This window comes from Vicia villosa, unplaced genomic scaffold, assembly GCF_029867415.1.
Source record: "Vicia villosa cultivar HV-30 ecotype Madison, WI unplaced genomic scaffold, Vvil1.0 ctg.001719F_1_1, whole genome shotgun sequence".
Taxonomy (NCBI): Eukaryota; Viridiplantae; Streptophyta; class Magnoliopsida; order Fabales; family Fabaceae; genus Vicia; species Vicia villosa.
Window position 1 is genome coordinate 73,829 of NW_026705710.1, and position 16,655 is coordinate 90,483.

At 34.3% G+C, this 16,655-nt stretch overlaps 2 protein-coding genes across 2 annotated transcripts; one reads left to right on the top strand and one right to left on the bottom strand.

Annotated features, from left to right (window-relative positions):
• The first annotated feature begins 1,396 nt into the window (after window positions 1-1,396).
• Window positions 1,397-2,233, top strand: LOC131636414 (uncharacterized). Its single transcript, XM_058907021.1, has one exon. The coding sequence runs from the start codon at window positions 1,397-1,399 to the stop codon at window positions 2,231-2,233; it is 837 nt and encodes a 278-aa protein (XP_058763004.1).
• A 1,366-nt stretch (window positions 2,234-3,599) lies between these two features.
• On the bottom strand, window positions 3,600-4,585 carry LOC131636413 (uncharacterized). The gene is made up of 2 exons (XM_058907020.1): window positions 4,394-4,585; window positions 3,600-4,279 (listed from the first exon to the last, which is right to left on the bottom strand). Exons 1-2 carry the CDS (start codon window positions 4,448-4,450, stop codon window positions 3,662-3,664), a joined length of 675 nt encoding a protein of 224 aa, XP_058763003.1. The 5' UTR covers window positions 4,451-4,585; the 3' UTR covers window positions 3,600-3,661.
• Window positions 4,586-16,655: the final 12,070 nt, after the last annotated feature.

Below are 16,655 nucleotides of genomic sequence, written 5' to 3' on the forward strand. Positions count from 1 at the left end.
TCTATATAAATTAATTTAAAATTTTATTTCCCCTTCACGCTCAACATTCTTTTGGACTTGGTGCGTGTATTTTTTAAACGGTGGATGGCGGCCTATAGCCCGATTGATAGATTCTGATACCATATTAATAGAGTTTGACTTAACTCATCATTACAAAACCGATTTGCAAGATGAGAGATGACATTCTATATAAACTCTTTTAAATTTCTATTTCACACTAATGTGCGTGGGACTTGAGATCTTCCAAGTACTCAATAATGTGAAACATTTTCTAAGAAACTTCAATCTGAATCAACTCCAACATGCTGTCTGCGTGCATGAACAGAAAAAATGTTGGGAGAGTTGATAATGTTGTACTAGCTACTGGTATTTAAGATTAATAAGTAGAACAGTTTATTATATATACTTTCAGAAACAGAATATTATAAGAAGCAATTGTTATAGTATTTGAAGACAAGACTTCTGAAGTTCACATGATAAAACGTTAATGCTGGTGGCAGTGATTCTATGCAACAATTAGCTGTTGTTGAGTGCTAATGAATAATTATTTTCTTAATTACATGATGCTATACATTAATATTACAACTAAGCAGACACCACTATTCAAGGTTTGTGCTGCAAATTACATAGACAAACACACAAATGTCCCACGTTAGAGGTAGCAGAGACTGATCAAGGTGATTTTAATTTAGCACAAAACAACGAGTTTAAGGTACTCTCATATGGTTATATGTGTATACAGCCTGTTTTGTTTTTTTTTTTTCACGTGGATGCTCTGCTCAAGGATTCAACTCTCTAATCAAGTAGAATCAAAGTTATTAGTTTAACAAAAATTGATCAAATATTCAAATACAATTGAGACTTGAGTGATTCTATAGGATGTAAGGTTGGCGAAAGAATATATATATATATATATATATATATATATATATATATATATATATATATATATATATATATATATATATATATATATATATATATATATAAAAGTGATTTTTGACTGAAATTCACTCTTTAAAATTATAAACCTTAGATGATGTGGGTTCGAATTTGAGTCTCTATATCTAATGTCTCTGCATAATTATTAATTGAATTGACTTGACGGAATAATTTTTTATATTTTAATACATTTGATTTAATTTACTAAAACATTTAATTTAATAGTTTGTTTTGCTTTTTATTAAATAATAGCTTAATTTGTAAAATAACTATCTTTCTTCTCCGGATAAAATTTATATTCTTAAAAATATCATTAAAAAGAATAAATTTAAAAGTATTTAATCATGAAATAGTTGAACTGAAGCATGACAACAAGGTGGGAGGAGGATGGTTTTTACTTTTCACAATTCTAAATGTTTAATAAATATGTTATTTGTCGTGTTATTTGTCGAAGATGAGGGAGAAATACCCGGTTATATTTTCTTTGTCTAGTTTAAAACTTGTTTCGGTAGCCGGTATGGGAGGATGGAGGAACGGGATTTGGAAGTGGGGGGATTTAGGTGTGAATCTTCCATCTTTGTCTTTGGAACATAGGATGGATTTCAATGCTTTGGAGGAGTTATTAGGAGGGATGGTGGTGGGAGGGGAAAATCGCGATAAAGTTGAGTGGAAAGGTGACGCGGGTGGAGATTATACGGTAGCTTCTTGTTACGGCCATTATGCTTCTTTTCGTATTCCTTATGGTCCTCCAAATAGGTGCGATGGTTCTTTGGAGAAAATTTGGAAGATGGAGGTTCCTTACAAGATAAGGACTTTCGGATGGAGACTTTGTGTAAATAGGCTCCCTTTGAAGGACTTATTGAAGGTTAGAGGTATAGAGTTTCCTTTGACGTCATTAAATTGTGTTTTTTGTGGAGTTGAGTTGGAAGATAGGAAACATTCTTTTTTCTTGTGCAAAATAGTGAAGTATATTTGGAAAGAAATTGCTTTTTGGGTGGACAAACCGTACGTTTCGGAGGAGGAGTGTCTTTCATGTTTTTGGGATTGGTATTCTTTTTGTAAAGGGAAGAATTTAAGGGAGAAAAAGAGAGGAGTCATTTGGCTTGCTACAACTTGGACCATTTGGCTTTGTCGGAATGGAGTGTGCTTTCGAAACGACGAGTGGAATGTTAACGACATGGTTTGGAGTATTAAATATTTGGTGTGGAAATGGAATTGTATAGGTGAAATTACTTACCCCAATTCTAGCTTTTACGATTTTAGTAAAGATCCTTTACTATTTATGTCGTAATATTAGGTTTGTAATTGGTTTGTAATTTCCTCTTTTCTTTTGGCGGGTCTTTGTCCCGTATTTTCGTATAAAGGTTCGGGAATCCTTTGTTCTCGCTTTAATGGAAATCCTTGATTACAAAAAAAAAATTGTCGAAGATGAACAATTGAACTCCAAATTTAATTAAACGGTACGGATTGAGTTGTATCCTCCACTTCTCATCTCCTCGTTGTAAACAATCTTAACTTTTTATAAATAATTCTTTTTAATTGTAATATTAGTAAATAAAAGGTAAAATTAAATATAATATTTTTTTTATAATTTTCACACATACATTTCAACTACTAAAGTAAAAATAAAAATAAAAAACTATAATGTTATAACTAATATTTGAAATATCAAAATTAAAATGATAAAGTACACATTGATATAAATAAGACGGATTTTGGGTATGTTTGGATTGATGGAATACGATGGAATGGAGCGGAATGAAATAGAATAAAGTTATGTTTCATATCGTTTGGATTGATTAAAAACGAATGGAATTGAGCGGTAATGGATGAAATGCATTTCACCCCATTCCATCACTTTCCATCATTTTTTGTATCCTCCGATTTGGACGGAATGATAAAATTACCCCGTTCCATCATGACATATCCAAACAATAGGATGATATCTTTATTCTATTTTGTTCCGTTCTGTTCCATTTCATCCCTTCCGCTCCCTTCCACTTCGATATTTTTTATGTATCCAAACATAACCTTAGGGACATTTATAGAGCCCCCAATTATCCAACTTGCTCTCATATTTTGTAGTCATAAAAATTGTAAACTTAAACTCGCGGATTTTCTCCAGTAAAGTAATTGATAGGGTAATTAATTGAGGTATGATGTCATGCCTAATTGGATGTACACTTCTATCCTTAAAATGTTCATGCTCATCCACTATATTGGTAGGTTTTAGATTTAAAGTCTAACCAACCCAAATAGAAATATTCTAAGATTCATGTGTCCCTTTAAATGACTTAAACTTTTGTCACGGATTTAGGTATGAATTTGACTTGACCAAGATTCCATAAATTTGTACATAGCCTCTTCATTAAAGCATACATATCCAAAACACAACAATTCATAAAATTTGAAACATGATAAAATATGACTTACTCCATTTTGCTAAGGAATAAAATGGAAATGGAGTTTAATAGCTGATAATTTAATTAGATTTTAAGCAAAATTCTCAAACTACAATAATATTTTTTTATGTTTTTGAATCCATGATGCAATCGTAATTGAGACTGCATCAATCGCGATTGAGACTGCATCAGTTACATTTAACTACGATATTTCACAATATCAAAAATCTTGACATGTTCACAAACATCGACCACTAATCAAAATCCTTAACCTAATTTTGTCTTACTAATTTGTACAAAATAAATCACATAATCAATCAAGCATGAACAACTTTTCCGTGAGGAGATCTAACCCTAAACACATGTTCCTCACCAGTGCATTTATCAACCTTAACAACCCAATGACTTTTAACCTTCCCCAATGTTCTACTTGTCCCATATTTTGGACTATTCCCACCCATCCCAAATCTAGTCACCAAAAGCCCTTCTCCAATAGGCAAAAGCTGAGTCTTGGATCCACTTGACAACCATGACCCTTTGCAACTAAATGCATTATACCCTACAATAGCACCATCATTTACCTTTCTACCCTCCTCTATTGCTTTCAAGATCTCTTCATGGTTTTCAATGTTACAATCAATAAGCAAAAAATCAGCTCCTTCATATTCTTCCAACACAAGCACTTCTTGAGGCTCTCCAACTATGAACTCAACTTGATGAGAAGCTTTTCCTAAGACATGTTTGGATGCTTTTAGAGCTTTATGGTTAGGCACAATACAAATCACTTTTCCACCAGTTTGGTTAGCAGCAGCAATTAAAGCTAGTGTGGTGGAATCTGCAACTGTAGCACATGCTACAATCATCATTTGTGCATTGTTTCCTGCTGCTAGTGCTGATATAAATTCAGCTACGTTTGGTTCTTTGGCTTTTTGACCCTGAAGAAAAAAAAACCAAAAAATTAGATTAAAAAAAATAAAAATATTTACACTATATGTAACAATTAAATTAAATTAAAATTCAAAACATAATATGAGAAAAATATTACTTACCATTTTTAATGTGCTAAGATAGGCCTTTGTGGCATTTTCTGCAGACCAACAAGCCATAGTTGAGTTTATTGGTTCTTTAGGTTTCTTGTAAGATTTTCAGAGAGTTATAGAAATGATGGATATGCTATGGCTTTGAATTTTGTGCTTGTATATATACAGGAAAAAATGTATGTTATGGTGGGTCATGTGTCATTCCAACTAGTGTTGAATATAGAAAAATATATGATAATGTAAAATGATGTGTGTATATACCAGAAAAAAATAAAAATAAATGTTATTTGGTTCCATGTGTCATGTGTATATAAACCATGCACCAAGTTGGGTGGGTATATTCAGAATATTATTGAAAAATAATATATAGTTTGTTAATTAAGATCTGAGATTTGAAAATGAAAAAGACAATGCACACATGAGTATGACACGTATATTGGATTCTTTTGTTCGTGTCAAATTTAGAAACTAAAAAAAGGTGTATAGTTTATTGATTAATTGATTTCATCAATCTCTTTGTTGACATAAAATGTATAACTTAGGTGAGCTTCCTGGGTTGATCAAGGGACACATCGATCACATAAAATATACAACTCCTTGTCTTAAATTTAGTGTCTACATATAATTATTTGGAATCTAAAAAGAATAGTGGTGCAATTTCTTATCTGTTTTTTCTTCTATTTTTATATAAATTTAATTTGTGTACATTTTCATTAATATTTTAAGAATATTAGAAAATTACATTATTCTATACATTCAAAAATGTATAAATAGAAGTGGGAGATTATATTTCAAAAAGTAATTGTAGTTAGCAATATGTATGTTTATCATTTTTATAAATGTAAAGTGAAAAACAGATGTTTATTACTTTTATGTATGAGTGGTTAAGTCATTGATTATAAATGGATAAAGTAATTTGGATATATAAGATAGTTGTCTAATATATCTAATATTTTAATATTTGATTAGAGAAATGATGCATTCTCTCTAGACAAGGTTTCACTGCTCATATTTACCATTATTTGATTAAAATTAGACAGTTCAAATTTTAAAACCAATATTTTTATTTTGTAGTAAATTAAAAGCCGCATTAAAATATGAATTGTATGATATTTTTTTAAATAATAAAGTTTTCTAAAAAAATTACGCATATAACCAAACTTTCAAATTAATTATATAAATGGCAATTTTTCACTATTTTAACATATTGTCGCCGCTTGTAAGTTGTGGCGGTTTAAAACCCCGTAAATGTATATTTTAGAGCAAGTTGCCACTTGCATTGACGACTACAATTAAATTTTAATATTTTTGTTTGAACAGCCACAATTTATATAAAAATTAAAATTTTAAGTGTAGTCGCCAATGCAAGTGGCGACTTGCCTTAAGAAAAAGATTTGCGGGGGTTTTAAACCACCACAATTTACAAGCCACCAATGCAAGTGGCGACAATGTGTTAAAATAGTGAAAAAATGGCCATTTATGTAATTTATTTGAAAGTTTGGTTATATGCGTAATTTTTTTTAAAAAACTTAGCTATTTAAAAAAAATTATAAATCTTGATCCAACTTATGAACGCGTTAGATACGTGATTGTGATAAAATAGCAACTACAGGAGATTTGATTTCATTCTCTCTCTCTAGTCATGGAATATTTGTTGTTGTCATTCTTGACGCTCTAAAGAAATTTTCAATAGTATTTTTGAAGAGGCAACCTTGAAAATCAAATGCATTTTCAAAATTTTGGTTTTGTCTCCCATGCGAGGCACTTAACAGGGGTCACGAGAGGAGTGATGAATCACTCTATTCGATTTAGCTTCACTCGCGAGGCAAATAAGGTGAGGCGTGAAGCGACTCATAGGAGCGTGAAGCGACTCATAGGAGCGTGAAGTGACTCATAGGAGCATAAGGAATTATCTACACACCTTAAAATATCTACACACCTCAAAGTATTTAAAAAGTATTTTTAGGTATTTTTTATCTCATGAGAAAAGGAATTATCAAACTGAAATTGAAAGAAAACAAGTTGAAACAAATTCTAAAAAAAACGGCCTCAGAGGGGTGAATTAGCAATATAAGCCTGAACTGAAGTTATGTTATATTGGCGCATGGACCAGAAACTGGGGGTGAGAAAAGAAAAGTGTTAAGGCCCATACAAATTCAGTCAGTGGCCATGTTCACTCATTTCATTATTTGTTTTTGTTTTTCATTTATTATTAGTCAGTACATGTAATTATATGGCATATTGTTTGACATGAATATAACATGACGCTTATGAAAGGGACATAGTATCAATTGGTTCACCCTACACTTAGGTCATAAAATGACAACACAAAGCAATTTCCAATCATAAGCGAACACTGCATATCTCAATGATTATAATAAATCCAAAACCAACAATATAATAGGGATCTCGACCAATAATGTTGCGCCACATATGAATCATAAAAAGAACAACATAACAAGAACACAGACGCCGGAGCTCAACTCCGGTCGTCTTCTCCGACCTCATGCTCGTCGGAGCCACGTGAAAGTGCCCAGAAAACAACGAAATGAATAACACTTGTCTCGTTTTTTCATGTTGAGCACGAATCTTCCATTAGTTTTCAATTTTGAAGCCTCTATCTCCCTAACCGAAGACAAACACAAAACCCTAGATTCTAAAAACTCCATGAAAATGCAAGATTCTTGCACCGAAACAGACCTTATGCTACTTGTAACATCTCAATTTTTATTAATTATTTTAGTAATTATTTTATTTGGTGTTTTTATCAATTATTTATTTATTTAGTTATTATGTGATATAATAATTATTTGAGTATTTAATTATATGTGTAATTGTGCTATTTAGATTAACTAAGTTATTAAGGAGGTATGACTAATTGGGCCTAATTGGTAGAAATATAATAATAGGTGGAATTGGTGGGTTAAGCCCAACTAACTAAAAGGAATATAGTAAGGGAATTAGGTTTTTAGAGTCATAATTTCATTTTGGGGAAAAGACGAAGAAAAGAGAAGAGTAGAGAAAGAAGAGAAGAGAAGAGAAGAGGATTTGGGGAGAAACTAGAAGATAGAAGGAGTTTGATTTAAGGTAAGGGGGAGAATCTTCATTATCTTGATTATATACTTATGCAATGTGTAGTATTATGATATGTGTTCATCTCTTCTTTCTCATAACTTTCTATGATTGGGATTTTTGGGGTTTACGATTTGAGTGCTTTTGACATGATTTATGATGCTAAGTTGATTATATTGTTAATCAATGGTAAAATTCATGATCAAACCGTTTAATTGCTGATAAATGAGACATACATGTAATTTAGAGGGTTTTGGATGCATTGGTACAGGTCTGGTGTGCTCTGTAGAAAACATAAAAATCGCTATCTCGCTGAGCGAACTCAGGTCTCTAAGCGAGTTCTGTGTATATTTTGCAGAAATCACGAGCTCGCTAAGCGAGATTGCAAAGATGAAACTTTCTGGATTTAGTTTTAGCTAGCGCGCTGGGAGCCCGCTAAGCAAACCCTGTTATGCAGAATTTTCTGAAAGTTCTAAATGTCATAACTTTTGATCCGTAACTCCGTTTTATGTTTCGTTTGAAGTGTTAGGGAGCTAACGTAATTATCTATATAATAGGAATGGAACGGTTAGCACTTGATGAATTAATTATGATGTTATTGTGTGAATAACATGTAATTATATATATGTGAGTTATGAATCGATGAACTGCAGATGACGTTTGTTGATGTGTATGTGATATGATATTCATGAAATTGTTTGAATGAACATATGTTATTTGGATGCATTCGTTGTTAATGATTACTTGATGTATTTTGTACAATTGATGGATAATTCAATGTGTGAATTATTGTGGTATATGCGGTATGTTAAGATTGTATGGATAATCTTAATTGCATATTTCTTGTGATAATTGTATATGCATTCATGGTGGCTTTGATCCTTGTGTTGAATATAAGCGGGTGGCTTTGATCCTTGTGTGGAAACATAAGTGTGGCTCTGTTCCTTTGTGGTTCGGAAGCGGTAAACTAAAGCTTCATAATTTTGAGGGCTTTGATCTTGTCCAGATCGGAAGCGTGGCTCTGGTTTATAATCGGGAGCGATGAGCTTGATACTCACATGGTACCATATGCATTGAGTCACATTAATTGCATTTGAGTCGCATTACGTGTTATGTGATTACTTGAATTGATGTGAATTGTTTTGTGATGATTGGAAATTGTGTTTTGTGTAATAATTGTGGAACTTATTCAGTTATGAAGTGTGAGGATATGATAATGCTATTGTATGCTATATTCATTGTTCATATTATATGTATTCATTATGATGTGAATTCTCACCCTTCTGTTTGAATGATGTTCATTGTGACATCGTGCAGATCCGGCGAGTAGTGAGCTTTTGGTTTTTCATTTTAATTAAGTAGTGAGTCAAATGCTCTGGTCATATAATACTAAGGGATTTTATTTGAACTCATGTTTTAATGTTTGGATAATGTTGTCCTTATGGTATTTGACATGATATTTTGGATATAATGTGGATGGCTATGTTACCAAATGTTGAATTCATATGACATGTGTATATTCCGGGTTGATTATGTTATATGATTTGGTAGATGAGTATAGTATGAGATATATTCATTGAAATTTCTTGATGTTTATTATTCCGCGTGCGATATGCATATTTATGAAAACATGAAGATTCAAATTGTGTTATGGAATGATCAGTGCAAGTTTGTATAATTGTTATGGCTTTTCATTACGGTGAAAATGACATGTGATGCCCTTTTATTATATGCATGTTAATACTCTGTGAATGTTTGTTATATTTTGGGGTAGAAAAGGGGTGTTACATTATGTAACGCTCAAATACGTGATTGAAACGAACCAAACACACATCACTTCATGCAAACTGAATCAAGTTTCAAGAACCAAAATTTTTAAACAACATGCATCAAACAACGCCGCATTTAATGGTGCTAACCCAACCTTCTTGGCGTGAGGATCTCACAGATGCAAATGTCATATCACATGTTGCTAAAATGCTGAGAAATATTTGAAGCTTACTTGTTTGAATCTTGAGTCAAAACAAAAGAGAACTCTACAAGCTGCTTTCCAATATCTTGAATCTTGAAGATGATGATGTTGAATATCACAGTTGATTTCAATCATTGAGAAATAAACTCAGAGATGTTGAAGAATGAGTTTTACTTTTCGAACTTACTCTTGATGATGATGATGACTATGGAGCTTGAATAACAAAATAAGGTGGTGATGGTGCTTTGATTGATGAAGGTGAGAACTTGATGATGAAGATGAATGGAGATTGATGAAGGTTTGGTGGTGGTTGGAGTTTGTTACATGGTTATGGAGTTGAAGGAGAGAGACGAGTTATGAGAGATTTTGTGAAACTGGAAAAAGAAAATGATAGCGTGTCCTTAGATTTGTGAAGAGAAATGGCTTATATAGTGCAATGCATAGGTGTTATGGTGGAGTTGCCAGTAGTGTATAGTTTTTCCACCAAAACTTAATGCATAAGTGTTGACATATGTGGTAAGTTTTTAGCAAGCTTTCATGTTTCAAGACTATGCATGGCTTGGTTGAGAAAATCGTGAGATTCCCTTATGCACTACGCGAATGCCTTGCAAATCTGGTTTCGTGTCTTATCAACAATAAACCAGTCATGATGCCAACTTTTTGCGCTAAGAACTCCAACCACTAGTCATCATTTGTCTCAACCTTTAGATCAAAATGTAGAGGGTGTAGAGTAGATGAGACTAAAGTGTCAAGAGATAAGGGTTATGGCTGCATGAAAATAGCTTGGGATTATGATGATTCGCAACTGCATGGTGCACATGCCCAACTTTGCCCTGATGCTGGCCAACATGCCATTTCCATGTGCATGGCTTTAACACTCAATAACTTAACATTCACGCAACCAATAGTTATGGTTTTTAGCTCATTGGATAGAGGGCATGGAGGAGAAGAAGTTGACACTGAATTTGAATCAAGGAAGTGCTTACATTTCTCTAAAATTTGCCTTGAAAATGGCATGTCATGTGTTCAATCATTTGCTTGTGCTAGACGAGAGTCTGCCTGGGAAACTTGACTTGCATCAGTTTGAATCTTCATACTTTGCACTTCTTTAACTTTCAATCCATGCTTCAAAAGAAAAACTATCCAACTACAAAGTTGTTCTCCTCCATGAGAGGAACAACTTTGATGTTAAACTTTTCCAAAATTTTACCTCCAACCACATGTAAAATGATGGTGAAGTGAGCTAACCAACCATGCTAAAACCCTCAAAATATTTCTAAGTCTTTTAAACTTTCTTCTTTTGGTAATTCTCAATTCACCTAACTTTCCATTTTTAGTAAATTTTGTCAAATCCTTGATTTTATTTATTTTCATGATATTTCTTGATCAATTTTCCACAAAATGTCAAAGATATGATAAATTCTTTATTTTGACCAAAATACCCAAAAAGTCAAGTGTTTGACTTTTGACTCAGATGAATTTTTTTATGAGTCAATCTCTGTAACACGGTGAACTGACTTTTTAATAATCGAAATGTCGCGGTAAGCAAGAGTCGCCACCGACTTTTATTTTATCCAAACAAATTCAGAAAGGCAAAAAGAAACAGAAAAAAAACCTTTTAAAGAAAATCTGAGTTCGGGGGGTAATTTATGCAAAGGGAAGGTGTAAGGCACCCTTTGCATCCATGGTTTTCCATGGGCTCTTAATTGCTTTGCTTGCTCGTTTGTTTAGAAAATGTAGATGAAAGAGAGAGGGACTTTAGCTTGTGAATAAGCGTTGCCCTTTTGAAAAATTATGAGAAAGAATATAATAAAAAGGTTTGAGCATTGCAAGGCAATTAGGGGCAATTACCTTAAACTCAGATGATAGGTCTCTTTTTAGCCTTTCAGAATGAAAGGGTCTATCCTTGCCATAAGAGGGCAGGAAGCCTTTCGTTTGGAGGTTGAAGGGTCGTCGAAATATCCTTTGCCATAAGACTGTCCCATGCCATAGGAGGGCAGGTAGTCTAAGGTAAGGATCAGAATAAGCCTTTTCGTAGGCAGCCAGAAGATACCTCAGCCTTTTTCCGTAGGCAACATCCGAGGGTCGAGGTCATTTGTGTATCGAAGGCAGCATCATTAGGGTCGTGACCTTTTTATCTAGGCAACATGGCTGAGGTATCCTCAAATTCGAGGGACATAGCTTATTCTGCAAAAACACAAAGGCAACAGGCAACAGGCAACAAGGCAACAGAGAGGTTACCCCAAAAGGGTGCGTGTGTGCAACAATCGCGTGGTTAATTCAATATATTATCTTGTAAATTAGTGATTCTAGGTTAATTACAATCTTGCACTCCCTAAATTACTAACCACGCAAATATAACAAAATACGGGGGCGGGAAATTGTAACCAGCGGATCCCTTAATCAGGGTTTGACACAAGTAATAATAAAAGCCACAATATAAGGTTAGGGTTTAGGGTTACCAGACTCGACGCTTTGGCGATCAACAACCCTGAAAATGTAAACCAATAGACAAATAGTGAGTGTATGGATAATTCAAAGGCGAACGAAATTGACCCTAAAATAAAGAATAAACAAACTTAAAATAATAAAGTAGGCAAGGTACTTAGCTCTGATTTGATCTGATATGGTTGATAGGAAGCCTCGGGGTTAACCCTGAAAAGGCAAAGGCAGAAGAGAAAGAAGGCAAAACAAACCCTGATTTTTTAAAAGGAAGCAAAATAGACTTTAAATTAAATAATTTAAAACAATTTAGATTAATTTAGATATTCACTCATCTAATTAGTAATAATAATTAAAATAAATATCTTTTATTTTAAATAGTTTTTATGAAAGAAAGAAAATTAGGAATAAGTTTTATGAAAAACAAATATCAATTATATAACAAAAACAAAAGGAAAGACATTTAATTAAAAGAAAAATATATAATTAAAAGAATGACTCAGCTTTTAATCAGGTATGGGTGGGCTGAGTGTCCATATGATGATCCTCCGATTCTGGTACGTCGGATCCAAAGCGCTGGCAATCTGAGGGTTGTACTTTTGAGGGTGCACAGCAAGCCTTGTGAGTGAGGCGCATGAGATCTGAAATATGCAAAGTACCAAAAATATGTGGAGAAGCTAGGGATTGAACCCAAGACTCCTTGGTGACCAGACGCGCATCTCACCATTCGGCCAAACGCTTTATGCGTAATTAGCGATGCATTCCAACAAATAAAACACAAACAGTGGCAATTAACAAAAACACAAAAAACCGCGCGCTAGATATTTGAATCGGGCCAATCCAGACACGCCACATAATCATCTTCTTCATCAGTTCTGCCAATGAATTCGCTACACCTTTAGCTACGGTTTTGCTACGAGATATCCGTAGCCAAACCCCATGATTATACCACCTGCACGAAATTGAACCGAAAGCAAAGAAAAACTGCCCAGATAGGTTCTAAATATTCATACGAATTCCGTGAGCCCGTTAATTACACCTGTAATTGCCCCTAGCGAGAATCCCTATTCTTGAAGCATACAAACCCTAACAATGGTGTTACACCCATAATAGCAAAGAAACGTAATTAAATGTCCAGAATCCATTAACACATATACAATCAAAAACAACTTATGATGCGTGAATGCGAGTAATCAAACAATTTTATGATTGCACAAACCGTGAGGTATGGACGATGATTTTGGATGTGCACGGGCTTGGAGACAATCTGAATAGCTTCAGGAGAATACCAGGGAGGTCTCTGAATCTTTGGATCTCCTTGAATCGCTTGGCAACCGTCAATTTGCTCTTGAGATTTCTTTGGTCTTGTGCACTCGGGTTTCACGGTTCTGGCGGCTACCAAACGTGAATTTTAGGTCTGTAACCCTTGTATTTATATAATGGACTAATTGAGGTTGTTAATTTTGCAAAGAATCTTGTTGAATCATGGTTTTTGAAGTTGATTGAAAACCTTCATGAAATCTTTCCAATTTAGCAAAAATTCAATCTTTTTCCATTAATGTACTTTGCACGAATTTCTATCAAATATATGGTTCATAAGGTAATTGAATTTGATTAGAAAATATAACCACATCAAATCTTTTCATATTTCTTTGATTATTTGATTTAAATCATATTTTTAATGAATAAAAATTCAATAAAAATCAAATAATTGACAAAATGTGACATTGGAATTGGATCTTCTATATAGCTTGGGAAGCAAGATTGGATCACAAAAACTTGGGCCCCTTTGCAAAAGAAATCATTTTGAGGCCTTTTATTTCACATTTTCCCTCTCAAATTTGTCCAATTTTGACAAAGCATATTTCTCTCAATTTTTTAGGTATGAAAGTGTTCTGGGACTTTTTAGAAACCTTAGGGAGTCCTATAACTATTGTCTTTGGTCTCATGTCAAAATTATTTTCCATGCTCATTTTATACTCTTTTTGAAAAAAGTGTCTTCTTGTTGACTTTTGAAAGGGACCTCTAATGTATGAGGCCATAATTCTTAAACCATTGACCTGTGAGCTTTGATTCTTGGATCATTGGATAGAGGAATGAATTCTCTTCAAAATGAGCTTTGGTGGGAATTTTTCTGATGAAGTATGAATATTTGGTGAATTTTCAAAGTTTGGTTGACTTTTTCAGTTCATGCCCAAAATAGTAACTCTTGACTTTTGACTTCTCTGATCTTTCCTTGCATCATCATGATCAACCCTTGATCAAATGATGATTTTAGGGTTATGAGAATGTTGTTGACCAAATATCTTGAGTTTTGACTGTATAATGACTGTTTTGCCCTTGGGAGTCGACTGTTGACCTAATCAGGATTTGAGGGACCAAATTTGCTCTGTTTGACTTGAAACTTTATATGGAGATACTTTGGGATGTTAGTGACCCTATGGAACCACCTTGAGCCATTGATTCAATGATTTTCCTCTGAATTATTCAAACCCTAGTTTAGAACTTCTGTGTGGGAGACTGTGTTTTGGAGCTTTGTCTTTTGATTTGGTTTTGTGTATGAAAAATAGCATGGGCAAATTTTGGGGTATGACAGCTGCCCCTGTTCAATTATCTTAAACCTGAAGATGTAGAGTGGTTTGCGCGCCAGTCGGTATCTGAAGGTGGAAGATGATTGAACATAAGAATACCAAGAAATTTGCCCTATTTGAAGTAGGGACTTTTGTCGGAGATGGGCTTGTGGATGCCATCTGGTAGTTGAATTTTGAGACGATGTTGTTTGCGCGTTGACCGTGTCATTACCGTTCGTAGTAAATGAATTAGATCTTTTGGAGAGATAATCGTGTCTACATCGTTCGTGATGATAGAATTAGACTCTCTTGTCGTGTCAGCACCGTTCGTAGTGACTGAATTAGACTGGGAAGGCCAGTGATCGTGTCCACACCGTTCGTGATGATAGACTTAGACCTCTGAAATTTGATCGTGTCAGTACCGTTCGTAGTATCTGAATTAGATCTTCTGTCGTGTCAGTACTGTTCGTAGTAGCTGAATTAGACTGTGGAGGTCAGTGACCGTGTCTACACCGTTCGTGATGATAGAATTAGATCTCTGAGAGTTGACCGTGTCAGTACCGTTCGTAGTAACCGAATTAGATCTTTTGTCGTGTCAGTACTGTTCGTAGTAGCTGAATTAGACTTTGAAAGTGATCGTGTCATTACCGTTCGTGGTAAATGAATTAGATCTTCGAGCATTGATCGTGTCAGTACCATTCGTAGTAGCTGAATTAGATCTTGGAAAGTTGGAGATTTCGTTCATTTGTCGGTACCTGTATTCTGAAAAAGGTAAGGTTAATCTTTATGCAATGTCATGATGCATGGGTTATGTAATGAATCCCTCAAAATAAATGAGAGCTTTTGCATGTTATGTATGAGTTCATTATGAGGTAATGTATGCAGTGTATGAACATGTTTATGACATATGATATGTGAATATGATTTATGTTGTCTTTGATTAAGAAAGTAGATCTTTATGTCCTTGTAATTGTACTGTCTGATCTTGTCTTGAAGATGCTCAGCTGGGAATTTATGATTTCTGCTTGGAGATGATCAGTGACTTGATGTTCCCTGATTGGTGATAAAGATATTGATAAATCATGTTGGAGGAGAGCGACAGTGTTGAAGATGTAAACTCTGTTGGGCAGCCATGTCTCTATCGGGAGCGTTTGAAGATATCTTCTTAATGATTACTCTGTGGGGATATGATCTTGTGAACCCGGCTTTGTGGGGAGACATGGGTGAAAGTTGCCCCCAGTATTATAGTAACTACTACTTGATTTAGGACACGTCACTTAAAATGTCAAACTGGACTTGTATAGATTTGCCCCCAGTTAGCAGGAACTTTGGAAAGATTCGCCTTGCGAGGCCTTTATAAGATGTGCACTTTAGGAGACATGCCCCTAGTAATCATATGCCCAATATGATGTCCTATGTTGGTTGAGAAGTAGCTTCAGATTTTCTTGGATGCGTGCCCCTGATTATTTTGGCATCCTTGAGAGGTTCTCGGAATCTTGACTTGATTGCCCCAGATTGTTTGGACAAATAGTTTGAAACCCACTTGAGGTGTATGCCTTTGATTGTTTGGCTTTTGAGAGATTCTTATAATCTTGACTGGATTTCCCCAGATTGGTTGAGCAAAGCATGCCATGCCCCTTGTATACGTAGGATACATTGCTTCTCGGCGTAATCTTGTCTGTCGGGATAACTTTCAGTCATTAGTTGTACCCTGTGCAAGTTCTTTCTGATGCTAACATTTGAAATTATGTAGCAGAATATGTTTAATAATGAATTCATGAGATGCAATGCATACGTTTGTCTTGAGTTTTTGAAAAACGTTAAAACAAGAGATGTAAAAGCGTGATATTCGTAAAAACATGCTATTTGTAATAATGTGATGTTTGTGAAAAACAGGATATCAACTTAACATTTGTAGTAAGCTTTAAGGAGTCGGGATACCCTTTTTGGTAACAGTATGCTTTCGAACTAACCATGCTTCAATTAGGACTTTCAAGGGTTGTAACGTGGTTTGGTTCATGGTTTAAGAAACAAAGGATAATAGCTCAAAATTTATTTATACCCATCCCCTTCTTCGTGATGTTCTTCAGTCCTAAGCTCAATTAATTCAACTTATGCATTCAGGTTCCAAGAGACTTTTGGATTTGCACCTTTGATAATGACGATGGTTCACAAGCAAAAAGAACTTTTGAGATGACAGTCACTTCTTCCTTTT

Excerpts from the sequence above, each read along its gene's own strand:
- LOC131636414 (XM_058907021.1), top strand. The coding sequence starts at position 1,397 with ATGAGGGAGAAATACCCGGTTATATTTTCTTTGTCTAGTTTAAAACTT.
- LOC131636413 (XM_058907020.1), bottom strand. The coding sequence starts at position 4,450 with ATGGCTTGTTGGTCTGCAGAAAATGCCACAAAGGCCTATCTTAGCACA. Across the intron at positions 4,280-4,393 it reads ATCTTAGCACATTAAAAATG|GGTCAAAAAGCCAAAGAACC; the intron begins GTAAGTAATATT and ends TTTTTTCTTCAG.